Source organism: Anoplolepis gracilipes, chromosome 2 (genome assembly GCF_047496725.1).
Source record: "Anoplolepis gracilipes chromosome 2, ASM4749672v1, whole genome shotgun sequence".
NCBI lineage: Eukaryota > Metazoa > Arthropoda > Insecta > Hymenoptera > Formicidae > Anoplolepis > Anoplolepis gracilipes.
In genome coordinates this window covers 928,311-943,175 of record NC_132971.1, presented here as the reverse complement: position 1 = coordinate 943,175, position 14,865 = coordinate 928,311, and the positions used below count along the sequence as shown (strand labels likewise).

The window sequence follows — 14,865 nt, the reverse complement described above, 5'->3', positions numbered from 1 at the left end:
TACGATAACAAAATTTCTTCGTTTGTTTATTAAATTCATGCATATTAATACAGACTTCTTATAATCATGTTCTGGATACGCTAATATCACGCTAATTCGCGTGTACAGTGAATGATAATGTAAGTTCAAGAAGGAAATTGCATAATAATTTAGCTGCTTCGCAGAGAACATGAGACCTCAACATTTATCGTATTCGTAAATACGATATTCCAAGGGTTATTATATTCCAACAATATTAGAGATCTACATAAAAGAGAGAATCAAATATGGATCGTAGAAAGTGAAAAGAGAGACATTCTAGAAACTAAATAATTTCGTTTTAATTATCTATTTAGATAAACCAAATAATTGACATTTTTCCAATAAAACATATATTAATTTTAACAAATTACATATATTACACAAATATAATTAATTATTTTTGCATCAATTAATTTAGTATTTCATCAACATGTTAATTTATGATTCAGTTAATTTGATATGTATTCCAAGTATATGTATAGTTATTTTATATATATATATATATATATATATATATATATATATATATATATATGTATGTATATTTATATTTTTTTTTATTATACTGAAAAGTACACTTCTATTGTGGAAAGAAAAGACTTTTTAAATATATTTTAAAGTAATTAATTATAAATTACTTTAAAAAATTGCTTTGTTTTTTTTCTTCCGCTATATTTTAACTTATTGTTTTTCTAAATGTCGCTTAAATAGTTGTAATAATAATGTTAAAGAGCGGTGAGATATATATTTCATATCATTACAGACGCACACAGGCGTTTGGTTCTCCCACGCATCTCTCTTGCGAGAACTGTAATAATTCTCCTCGTCGTCAAACATAAAGTAGAGAAACTCTCGGAGAACAGCTGTTATTTAATTTACGACCGGCGCGGGATTTTGTGCCTTTCGTAAATCGAAATGCAAATACGCTGTATGTCACTGTCTCGGATAATCCTTGATATAGCTGCATTCAAGTGCCTTAAGAGCAGTAAGAGGTCGAAGCAAGGCTGCTTCTGCCTTAATGAGACTGTCTGGTAATTGTTTGTACGTCAGTTGCCTCTCAAGATAAAGCGTAAAACGTAAGCGCAGGATCCCTCGTCGAATTATGGTACACCCGATATTTCGTGAGACTCGAGTGGAAAACATCAACGTATACAATGGCATGTATTTTATCTACAAATATATTGTCAAGCGTGAGACGGGTGATATATTGCTACGCGTAAAAGCTTCGCATTTTCATCTTGCAATTAGTGCGTGTTGATTCTACCTGTTATATTATAACGCGTTTATTCGGCAAGAAATAAACACAAATTTGCAATTAAGAGGGGAAGGGTAGAGGGGACGTCATATTAAACAAAGGGTAAAAAGAGGAAACAAAATATGTATTATTTTTTCCCGCGATTTTAAATATTATATAAATCGAAACAAAAATACATAATTAAATATCACACTTGCGAGTAAAAAAAACTGAACACATCCGCGGCATTTACTTAATTATAAATATATTCTATGTAATTACGATTCTCGCGTACGAAAAACTCAAACGTCAATGTTTCAAAGATTACCTTTCGGAATAAATAAAAGCTTTCATTCGCAATTAAGAAGCTAAGTCCGTCCATTTTCTCAAAAGAAGAAAATTCTGTTGGATTTTTTAAAGTAAATGCGGATACGAGAATTAAAAAAAAAAATAGTCGATTTGAGAGAGAAATTAATTAAAAAAGAAGATATTATTAATTCGTGTTTTTATAAAGCCTAATTCAACCAGTATGATTTAATCTCTCTACAGATCAAAAGCTATTTCTGCCTCAATAGTTCTAGTTAGGAAATCATAGTTTTTGAGAGCCACGAGTATATATTATGCACAAATGACATTACATAAATATCATTTTCTATCTACCATTCCACTTTGCTCGAAACTTATTCAATTTCTTTGCTCAGATGCTCAAAGCACCTTTGCAGTACTTTTCACCGTTTCGTTCTTCGGTAGCAGCGCAAAATTCGAAAAAATAAAAGGCACGAAAGCGCGAACGGTCCTTTCAAAGTTTGGCACGAAGGCGATGTAAATTAATTATAACAGAACGGAAGGCACATCCTGTCAGCGCTATTAAGTTGACCTGCGCGCAGGATAAGATGCTCCTACAAGAAATTTCCACGCCGCCTACGCGCGCTCGTTGGCCTCCTTTTCTTTCCCTCCTCTATGTCTGTAAAAGCTACATCCCGGTGATAAGAAGCTCCCACGGGAGTATCGGTAGAGGAATAACCTTTTATTATGCGAAAGAGACTCGTAAGATCCTTCGGGGAACACCCTCCCTCACCGCTTACGACATCGTCCTTCTGTCCGGCTTATGTTGCCCCGATGTTCACAACGTGCGAAGATCATTGATAGGTTCACGAATTTTTTACCAACCAGTTTCGTATTTTGAAATGTCGCGTTGCATTATTAAGTACACGTATCATCCCATGTTTGTTATTACTGTTGAAATTATTGAATACTATTGACATTATTAAATATTGCTTTATTGCGACCGTTTGATCTTTAAAAGAAACGCTTCGTTGATTCTATTGATTTTGTCCTTTTATTACGTTAAAACGTTTTTCCGCTCAAGCATATTTTAAAATTTTAATATATATTATAAAATTATAAAATTTTAATTATATAATATTATGTATTTTAAATTCACTTTTTTAGAATAATTAATTTTTATAAATTATAAATGTGTGTATGAGAGAAAGAGAGAGAGAGAGATATATATATATATATATATATATATATATATAGGCAAAAATTAGTAATAGCTGCGTATTTTCTCTCCAAGTTAAAATATTATTTGTTTAGGAATAATATAATGAATATTCTAATTATTTTAATTTAAGTACTAATGGGCAGAAAAATAACTTGCTTAATAATGTAATAAAAGATGTAATTAACAGATTATAATTTGTGACATGTCTATTTAAAAATTTTAAATATATGTCACAAATTGTAATTTATTGAGTACATCTTCAATTACATCATTAAGCAAGTATTCTCATTATTATTTAAATTGAAATAATTAGAATACTCATTATATTATTTATAAACAAATAATATTTTAACTTGAAAAAGTCTCTCTCATACACACATTTATAATCTATAAGTATATATATATATATATATATATATATATATATATATATATATATATATATATATATATAAAATCATTATACAAAATAAATTTATTAATATTAAAGGTCGATTTAAATGAAAAGACGTGTAAAGGTCTTGATATATAAATAATATATAAATATCTACACAGAAAAAAACTAAGTGTCAAATCAAAACTTATATACTTATATAAACGCGTTTATTGTTTCATATATACGCAACAATTTATAATCTTCTTATTGTTAGAAGAATTTAAAAATCTTAAATTTCAACAATATTATAATTTTATTTCAACCCTTGTCATTTCAAGAATAAAATAATTATTTTAACTTTAAAAAAATTATAATTTTCGATTTGAACATGTATTATTTTCTATTCAACATTTTTCCTCTCCATTCAAGAAAATTATTTTTAAATAACAAAAATATATTTTTCTTGATTAAACTATATAAAATGTCTGCACCCAAGCAAATTTTCTTTGTTTAACGCAATATAATCTCATTTCAAGATTTACATTTTGAAACTAAAGATATTGTCAAAGAAAGAATATTCTTTTTTTCTGTGTACAAAGAAAAATTTCGAAAAATTAACAATTTAATATTTCACAATAATTCTAATTTTTTTTACATTAGGCATTTGTCTTTCTCTTTTTTTGACCTATACTCGACATTTTACGTCAGCAACTGAATATAACTGAATACATCCTTTTGTTGGATGTGTAATTTCCAGAAAAGCCTCAGCATTCCTTTTTCACTTTAGCATATGAAATTTTGTCCAAGTAGCATAAATATAGAAGAAAGACTTATAATTTCTACTAAAAAAAATACAAACGTCAAGTTTTAATGTTTTCCATATATCAATTTACAAAAGTTTAAGTAAAATAAATTGCATAACGGAAACTTCTTTGGTGTTCATCATTATGCCAGATTTTTTGTCAACACATATACATATATCTGTTCTAAAGTGGATAAGTTTTAAAAAATTCACCATCCTAACTATCGTGCTTTTCTACATTTATCTCAATTTACAGAATTTAATAGCAAAGTAACAGCTTAGCTTTATCTTTCACGTTCCGGCAAGGAAATTCGTCGGATATTTATTTTGCGCTTCGCCGGATGGAGCATTATGTTCCTCGTCTGGTGCAAACGAGCCGATAAAATGTGTCGCGCGCATTCCTAATGTCTTATGATAAAAGCATGCCGCCATTCGAGTCATTTAGTTTTACTTCGACATTAGCGTTTTATTTCGACATCCGGTAACGTCTTCCGGCGGACGCTGCAAAAGTGGTCGTCGTAAATTACGAGGATATTCCGGCGACATTTGGTTATTGCGGCTATATCTCTTCCGCTTGTACGTTAATGGAATTAAACTCGGGGAACAGTCGGGCGAGACCAAAGTTCGAGAACGAGTTTCGAGTTTGAAGTGATACTCGTTAACTCGAGCCCTTTATGGCCGTTTCTCCGAGCTAGTTTATGTTCTGATTTCGAGATCGGAAACGGGCGGTCCATCTGCGAAAGATGGCGATACATTCTGCTATAAAGATTCTTTCGCACTGAAAACGCAATACGGAGAACAAAGTTGCTCCTTTACCTTTAATATGCTGCTTCAAATTTATTGCGTCACGAGCTAAACGTTACTTCTGATTCGTAACTTCTCCCGAAACCTTAAATGTGATTTAAATTTTTATTTTACGTCCATTAATTTTTTTTTTTTTTTTTTTATTCAAGACGCTGTTGCCTTGTCAAAATCAGCTGCGATTAAATTCTTATAAAGTTGACACGTAATTTTCCAGTTCTGAATTCCCCGGAGAATACCGACTGATGGACTCTTTATACACAGGTGTCAAAGTGTAATTTTCGATTCGTATGTATACCGTCTCTTTTGCTTTGAAAACGGTTCAGTTGACCCTTGTAAGTCGAGCTTGGCTATAATTAACACTGACACCGAAAGCAAAGTGTTGATACATCGCACTGTTGTACGTGAATAAATCTTTATATGTATAGCTCATCGGCATTCACGATTGTCATTTTACCGGAAGTAATATTGCTCGAATGCCGATACCAATTTCATCATTTCGCATCAGACCGAATATATACCGTTCTATCTTCCGCCATTGCCATAATCGATATCGTATATAACCCGTGTATAATTCGCGACTAACTGTGCACCAGGTTCGCGTGGGCAAACCACATACGGTGACTTCCGGCAACCGCGTTCGCTCCATTAAGTCGTTCGATATAAATTTTTAATGCGCGTTGATCCATCTAAAGTATTTATTATATATATATTGTTTTATAAATATTTATTATATATATATATATGTATATATATACATATATATATTGTTTTATAAATATTTATTATATATATATATGTATATATATATACATATATATATATATAATAAATACTATATATATATATATATATATATATATATGTATGTATATATATATATTTGACGTGTATGTATATCGACGTGCGCGTATGTCTTTCTACTTTCTATCCGTTTAAGCCGTCTCATTAGCGGCTTGGATGTTAATTAGTAGTAGCTGCCCGCTTATTGCTGGTATAAACATGTCATTTACGAAGCGACTGGACTCGATCGATTCTCGTATCGCATTTGGGTAATTTATGGTATCAAAATAATGCATATTCAGAGAGCCGTTTGTTAATATTGAACGAATAATAATATTTTAAACGAAAATAATGAGATAATCTGAATAAAATACAGTGATGTAAATCCTGATGTAAAAGAAGGTGCTTTTATGTTATAATTTTATAGGAATATTCTAATCTCGTGAGAGATCCGTTAAAAAATGGAAAATACGGTGAGAGGTGAAAGAGTACAATTTTTCGTAAAAAATTTTTTCCTCGCCCATAATTTACGCAAGTTTAATCTAGAACAGCTGATTAAGTCAAGTTTATTTAATATATTGTTGATATTAAACGGATAACATAAGCTACGTGTACAATCAACCAAAGTTCTTAAACATGATGGCATAACAACGTAACAACGTTGTGTTTGACACGATGTTAACATGTTCGCTATCTACGCATCCGTAAGTGTGGAGAGAATATCATCTTCACGTATTAGAAAGGCTATCCACAAGCTGTACATAGTGATACTTTGTCGTAAACGCCCGATATTCCCGATGGTAATATCTTAAAATCTTAGTTTTAACCATCGTCTTTAAATTTTTAATTTTAATTATATGTAATGAAAAGAGTAAATATGAAAATTTTATTCCAACGATTGCAGAATTAAATAAGTTTTATTTTTTAATTCAATTTTTGGCTCACATATATATGTTTAATAAATTTTGCTGAATAAAATCGTGTATAAATCAACGAATTGCTACACAAGCTCTGTACGTAGACATGGATCGAACATCGTAATGTAACAGCGAAATGTAACACGAGTTTATACATTCGCGGAATAATGTGATTCTTCCCGATGTTTCGTAAAAGACCATCTATATTCGTAATAATATCTAAAAAAAACATTGTTTATCTCAATCTGTCAATTTGTCATATCTCAAAGTTTTTGTTTTCAATCTCCACTTTTACATAATCATCTTATATCACAACAATTATTTTTTCAAAAAAATCAACATTGTAAGAATAACCAAGAAATATTTGCGTTAAGAAAATATATAAAAACGATTTTCTTTCAATGATTGAAAATTGTAACGTTGTAACAAACGTTAGTATTCTTGTAATATTTATCCAGAACATTGTTATTTAAAATTAGACTTTAGATCAGATAAATATCCATAGACTTATGTCAGACAATAATAACTTTAGCAAAAGTAAAGAAATCGAAATTATTGTCGTTGCTTTCATTTATGTAAAACAGTGGAAACTATTTTTTAACTGTTTTATCACGTATTTATATTTTTCAATTGAGTCTTGACTTATTTTTTCATCATGTTTAATGATTTATATGCGATATATGTACGATGCTACGATATAGCTGTTCTATAAAAAAATTATCTGCAAACAAAATTCGTGCTACTTTGCAACGTCATTAAGAAATCATCATTAAAACCTACAGAAAAATAATGAACGTGTAAATGTATGACACAGTGTGCTGTTAATATCCATTTACACAAATTTAAAAACAGATGAAAATAGTAGAGTTGATTCGTAATCATATTTCCACAATAAAACTGATCAAATCTTTTTCGCTATCTCTGAAAAGTGATTTTCTAACTTTTCCATTTTATTGATTATCGGCTAAATTACAGCGCAACGCGGAGGAGATAATACTGCGGGGCGTTATATGAAACCCCAACAAGGTTTCGCGTAATACCGCATTCTCTCGTATAAGCTCGGTGATATGTTCGTGCGCTTATAATTCCTTCGGAATTGATTCTATTACCTGCAGGTCCACCCGGGTTTCGCAGAGATCGCCCGTGTAGCCAAGCGGGCAGAGACAGACAGCGGTGTCGCCTCCGGTCGTCAGGCATTTTCCACCGTGGGAACACGGCACCTTGCTGCACCTGTCGGCCGTGCACTCCTCTGAAACGACAATAAATCAGGCGATTTAATAAAAGTTCTAGCGGCTAGATGTGAAATCGAGAGTTACACACGCGAGCGAGAATCGGATCGCATAGAAGCCGAGAGAGAGAGAGAGAGAGAGAGAGAACCTCGACTCGACACGGGAGATTTCGACTTGCGCGCGAGATAAAACCAATAAAACTGCTCGCGCACGCTTCGACAGGCCGTCCTGTCCGATTTATCGGAGCGTAGAAGTATCAATTTCTCTTCCGCCTCATCGTATTTTCGACGGTATCATTTAGCGTGCGCGAGCATTGACGGCAGGATTTTTTCGCTCACGACGCGTCAACGATCGCGATATAACTTTTCGATGTTGAGCTTACGACGGGACAGCCTGTCGGAAATATACCGTATTCTTCTCCTCGTTGCGAGATTTAAACATTTAACATTGTAACGTTTCTCGTGTACGCGTCACTAACTCCTAGTAGTGATATTTCCACCGAAACCGCGTGTTGCGAAGCGAGTTATTTTTAGTTTTTACGGCCAGAGTTGTTTAAATTTTATATTACGTATACATATTACGTGCAATAACTTTTTTCTACGAAACAAAACAAAAACTAAGAATTAAAATTTATTTAACAGAAACTAATGTTTCAGTTTTTCAATGTAAAGCTCTTACAAACAATAAAAAATGTGTTTATTATTAATCAAATATAGTTTATAATTTGCGTCAACGACCAAGTTGCGTTTCACTATGTTAAAAAAAGCATATAAATGAAATAAAATCATTACAAAGATAATAGTCTGAAAATTGAATTGGTATCGATTTCGCGACAATGAATGATTCAGACGATTTTTTTTACTTTCTACTGATTATTTAAGCGCCGCGCTCGAAATGCTTAAACTTCTTTAAATTCGAAGTTTTCCAATCTAATGGATGTTATCTTTTCACGAGTCTGCCTATACGGTAAATGTAGACTGAATCGAAAAGTAACCGTGAAACTTTCGATTTGACCCGTCTCGTCTGCCTCCTCGTGTCACATCATTTTAACGAATCAATAGTCGCAGACAGAAAATAATGGAGCGAAATAATAGCTAAAGGAATAATTTATTCCGCTAATTGATGTTTCACATATTAATGAGATTCTGCGTCATTTAACAAGCACGTATCAATCCTTTTCACTAGATATGATGTTGGTTCGAGTCTCATTTAAAATTGATAACTTCTGAATATATAAATTTTATGATTAATATATTTTTATGTTCCTTTAATTTTTACAGTTTGATATTTTATTATATTAATTAAATTATTAAATTATTAAATTTAAGTTTAAATTTATTATTAAAAAAATTTAATTTTTCTGAACATTTTGACAATTCATAATTAAATTATTTGTTATATGTAATATTAAACTTTTTACTTTTTACTTTTTATATTTATACATTTATAACTTATTACTTTTCAGACATAATATTTCATTTAATTTTGAAAATTCTACAACAAACGACGTATTATATTTTCAACAAATCATAAAAACATTGAAATCTTTTATTATTTTGAATTTTTTATTTAATTAGAATTATATTCCCAAATTTTTTCTACACAAACATTTGCTGCTCAAACGTTGCTATATATTTTAAAATGTAATATAAGATTATAAAAAAAAATAATTAATTACGAATGTATGTAAATCTTGTACGCATAAATTAAACATCTGTATATTAATTATCACGACTACACACATTAACATATGAAATAAATAAAAACAAGTTCCACTCTTGGCAATTAATATTTTGTACAATAGTGGCTTGTTAGATATCGATCAATATTTGATAATTAGTTGCAAGATGACAAAGTGCGTACTTCGTGTGGACAATATATTAACCGCTATGTAACTGATTACGCTTGAAAACGTATTTCAATCAGTTTTAAATGCATTATATTCGTACAATATAGATCTTACACATATAGAAACCAGACAGACTTTTTTAAACTCGATTTTAAAGAATATATAAAACGTATGTATCGATGATACATTAAACATTTAATAGATAGATATTTTAGAAAAAGAAACGATAAAAAAAGCACAAATGAATATTTAATAAGAGATTTAATAAGATAAAATTATTCATGGGAAATGTAAAACGTTCTTGTATTTCATTCTTTTGTTTTAAAACAAATTTTTCTGCCTGTAATAAATATTCTGCATTTGCTTTACCATTTATGTTGACTTATTATCATAAAAATATTTTTAATATTAATATGTTTCTTAATATATCTGTCGGACGATTGATTCGGGAACATGACTGATTACGAAATATCTAAATTATGTTCCGCATATATTAGGAACAATGGCTCTCTCGATGTTACAAAATCGAGATAACATTTGGCTCGTTACATCGTGATATAAATACCAGGTAGATGTCCATTACTCAGAGATAATTAATGCGACATACGCGAAGCAGCTGTTGCATATAGCTAAACCTAAATGACTTCCTCCAAATGTTGACAATTAATTACCGACACTCCGGTGGCGATAACGATAATTACTCGCGATAATCATAGCCTTACCCGACGACGTAGCGATTTCTCCCTTCGCTCTTCTCGCCAACGAGTAAAATCGTCCTGCGATCGTATTCCACTTGCCGATGTAATTAAACAGAGCTTTCAAATATTGAACAATTTCAACTTTTTTCTCCAACAAGAAAAGTTCGGCAAACGGTAAATTAAAAAAAATTTGAAACTACATACTCGCGTATGGCTGTAAAGTAATACAATCCTACCATGGAACTATTTTTCGTTGTGAATGAAAAAAAACGATATTAAAAAGAAGGTAAATATTCTTTTAACTTTACAATTGTTTGAATATGTTCTATTATATTCAAAAGTGTTAAAGATGATGAAAAATGTTAAATGAAAATTGTGCTTATATTTTTACAGCACATCAAATAGTGTATAATAAAACCATTCAAAAAATGTTTAACAGGTATAAAAAAAATTATTCTTCTTAAATTTTTGCCGCATTTAATATTTGATGATGTTATAAAATTCATAAAAAAATTATAAAATTGTTTTCTTTTTAGAAGATTGTACTATCCTTTAAAAACATCATTTATCTGCTCAGAATATATAAGTCTGATAATGAGTTACACTGCTCTGTATTTATAACGTAAAGTGTGTCATAGGGTTTCTTTTATTTACAGATTGCCATATATGTTATACTAAATCTTTTTAATTTTTGTTTTTTATTTTTACTGTTTCTTTTTTATTATCTCTTCGAGAACTACGTTTTTATCGCTCGTGAATTTCTATTATTATCAATGAATTTTTCAAATCTCTTTAAATTGCTTACCAACATATAATCATATATTCTGTTTAAAAAAATAAAAAATAATAGTTTTTCGAGCATTTCAGCACTGATGTAATACATAATGTTATTGTACCATTATATATATATATATATTGATTCTTCTTCTTTATGAATGAAGAATAATTTTTATCCAAGTAAGAAACTCGTGTATGTAATATATTTCTGTGACAAACATTTACTTATGTAAGCAAGTGCGTATAATTTTTACATGACATTGATTTCTTCTCGTAAGAAACTCGCCGTGAAACAGAAAAAAAAGCGACATTTATCATAATACAAAACTACATCGTTTATTACCATGCAAATAACAAAATAATAAAGCTACTCGCATGTATTATATATCCGTATGAGAACTATTATTATTATTTATGTTCTGTCGCGTGACAACTGTAAAGTTGACGTAGAGCCAGGCGCTAAAATATTTGAAACAATTAATGACTATAAACTTTAATTAACAGCCTTACAGTTACGGCATAGTCGGCCAGACACTACCGGGTGACTGAATTAACAGTTATATCGGCAAACGGACAACAGGTGTCACATGAATTTAGTTGGCAAATCCTCCGACGCCCGCTCGATTTAACTCCGAATATATTCTTCGTTTTCTTTTTTTTTTTTTTCTTGAGGTGAGGAGCGGATTCCCCAAGTAGTTCGAAGTCCCGAGCGCGTATCTCGATATTTTAACTTGCCAAGAGATATAATTGTAATTAATCGGAAAGCCACGAAACTTATACGAAACTTTGCAATAAAACATTTAATTAAAAAAAAAAAAAAAAAAAAAAGAATTGACTATACTTTAATTATCTAGTAAAAATTAAACATCTTGATCGTACAAGCGCGTCGTTGAAATGAATAAAGGTTTCCAGTATCATTGATTATCTAAGAATAAAATACATACACTAGAAGAGAGAGAGAGAGAGAGAGAGAGAGAGTTAAATATATAAAATGGTCATCGAAATTATTCAATATCTAGGAAACTTCGACTCGGCGAAACAGGATGCTGCGCTGTGATACTATACTTACCGACGTCGAATCCATTCGCGGCGTCGCCCTGTGGGGCCAATGGGAAGCGATAGTGGTGCTCGTTCGCCTCCAAATGCCGGATACAGCCCTTAAATCCGGTCCTCACCGGAAGTCGCTCCAAACCAGTCGTGTTTCCGGGTCCGCCAACGAAAAGCGGCTCGCGGAACGTAATTCTCGAGAACAAGCCCTGGAATTGAGAAGCCAGAATTCTCTAGTTACACGTGTGCATTTGTAGCGTAACACGCTGGACTGGCAGCGCAATTGCGGCCACTTGATTAATGCATGAAACATACATGGACATATAAGCCCAATGTTGGCCATTTTTTTTGTACATTTCTATTTTATATCTTTATAAATTTTTCTCTTCTATTCTGTTTCAATATTTTTATACATGATAGAATATATACCTATAAAAATAAATATCTTTACTTTAATATAGTCTATTATTATTCCATCATATCAGAGTTAATACAACAAATCATTAATTACATTAATTTTTTCAAATAAAGTTTTGTACGAGAGAAAAAAGAAATTTTACTCGTACTCTATTCGACTTTTATTTTTCATTTAGAATTATGAAAGATATATAAAGATATAGATTTCCTTTTTGTAGAAATATTTTTTACACATATAATATATAAATATAAATCTTATATATATATATTTTTTATTTAATTAATGATCTGTTGCATTGACTTTGATATAATAATAGAATATCTTAAAATAAAGATATCTGAGTAGAGAATTTGTTGAAAAGTCTTTAATCAAATAACTACGCTGTGAATCAAGCTAGTCGCGAAGCGAATAAATGAAAATTTAAAGCCGGCGGCTACAATGCAGCGCAGTTATTGCGGAAGAAGCACGGTAGGAGCGACGTGAAATAGGAAATTCCTCCATGTCTTTTAAAATCTGTGCTATTTTCACGTCGCGCATTTTTCACATTCCCTATCTCGTATCGAACGACAAACTATGCTCATTGTCAGCCAATACATAACATCGTTTTATCGCGCGTTTTATATTAGAACGCGTGCGTGATCATAGGTTTCCTTTCATGTAAATTCCTTAAATCGAACGAAAACATCTCATACGATCATGAAGGCGTTGCTAACCAGGTTCTATTTAGTTTTTTGCTTCCTTTTCCAAAGCAAGAGGATGTGGCAAGGAAAAGCGAAGGAGATGAAGAAACAGAGAGAAAGAGAGGGATAGAGAGAGAGAGAGAGAGAGAGAGAGAGAGAGAGAGAGAGAGAGAGAGAGAGAGAGAGAGAGAGAGAGAGAGAGAGAGAAGAGAAAATAGTGGAGAGGTCAGGGGTGGCTTCTCTAATTACGACGCTGTCGTTAGGACACCAAGTGCTTAATGGCACTCTAGGATAAAGTGGGCTTGAAACGCGAAGCCATTTGCCGGCGATGCTGCCCGATTTTAAAGGTAATTAAACCTAACCGGGGAAAAACAGATGGGTTGAGAACCAGCCGATAATTCCTCGTTATCATACGGCTATCCTCTACGTTGTGACTTGTTGAAGAAAGAGGATTGGCGGAAAAAGTAGATGAGACATTTATCGACTTGCTTTCCCGATGTTCAGTATCCTCACTGTTGATTGCTGAGCTTGAAATGAGCTCGATTATATTTTTTCATCGTATTTATATATTTATATTGTATTTGCATTATGATATACTAGAAAACTTTTCTAATATAATTTCCTAATCTATTAAAAGTAAATATTTAACCAAAATAAATCGAAAATGTAGCAGAAAATTGTTTTCATATGAGACTTTGCTCCTTAAAAAAATTAACTTTAAAATTTGAAAATATGTTATAATATAATAAAAATATGTCATAATTTATATGTTTTTTTAAGTCTTGGAATGGAAATCACTTTCTTTCAGTTGTTTCCTGACTCACTCTGTCACACCTGTTCTCACTCATAAAGGTATATTTAATATCAGTGTTAATCCAAGAAGTTTGCAAATTACTAATCTAGTTCTTTATAAGTACCTTCAAAAGACTATCTGTTATCATCAGTGTAAAAAGATCCTATAAGTTTCGCTTACACTTCTGATCCTACGTCCTCGCGCTGCATCTCATTTGCAAAATAACAAGGCAAACGAGCGTCATAGTGTCGCGAGGAAGCGATGCAAACCAAATTAAGAAAAAAGGAGGAAAAAATGCGCATAATCTCCAAGTGCTACGAATACGATTAAAACAAGGAGCGAGCTAGTTAACAATAAGATTCACGAATTGTTTGTTTACAAAACGACTACGGTAACCTCGTTTCACACGTCAAAGAACATTATACCACGTTTGCATCAGAAAGGAGTTGCATTACCTGGTGGCACGATGATGCATTGTAAATTAAATCGTCGATTTTTAATTAAGCTCAATTTTGTCAGACTTTAAAATATGAACGGGGTTTGTAAGAATAACACCGAAGAATAATCGATCTAACAAATACGTTGAAAAAAAAGTTAAATTACTTGTATACGTACGCGATTTGTGAAATTGAGTATATTATTCGGCACAGCGAATAAATTGATTGTGATATAAATATAATATTATAAATAATAATCAATTAACACATATATTGTATCATTTTGTTAAACTATTATGCAAATGCAAATATATGTGTATGTGCGTGTGTGCGTGCGCGTATGTATATTTAGCGCATAATTTTAAAGAGTGATAAAATGAGCTTCACCGAGTATAATTGATTATCAAAATCTTGCAGTTTATTAACACTGATATTAAATTATGTTCATCATTGAGTTAATAATAATTGCAAAATTGTCGATTCTCTTTTTTCATGT

At 31.4% G+C, this 14,865-nt stretch overlaps 1 protein-coding gene across 8 annotated transcripts in view; it reads right to left on the bottom strand.

Moving 5' to 3' along the window:
- Positions 1-14,865, bottom strand: part of LOC140662861 (pikachurin) — a 95,450-nt gene that overhangs the window by 16,803 nt on the left and 63,782 nt on the right. For all 8 annotated transcript variants that reach the window (XM_072886534.1, XM_072886533.1, XM_072886532.1 and 5 more), the window contains 2 exons: positions 12,064-12,250; positions 7,551-7,690 (listed from right to left, as the gene is read on the bottom strand). In XM_072886534.1, coding sequence (XP_072742635.1) covers positions 7,551-7,690; positions 12,064-12,250 — 327 coding nt within the window. The remainder of the gene's footprint in view (positions 1-7,550; positions 7,691-12,063; positions 12,251-14,865) is intronic.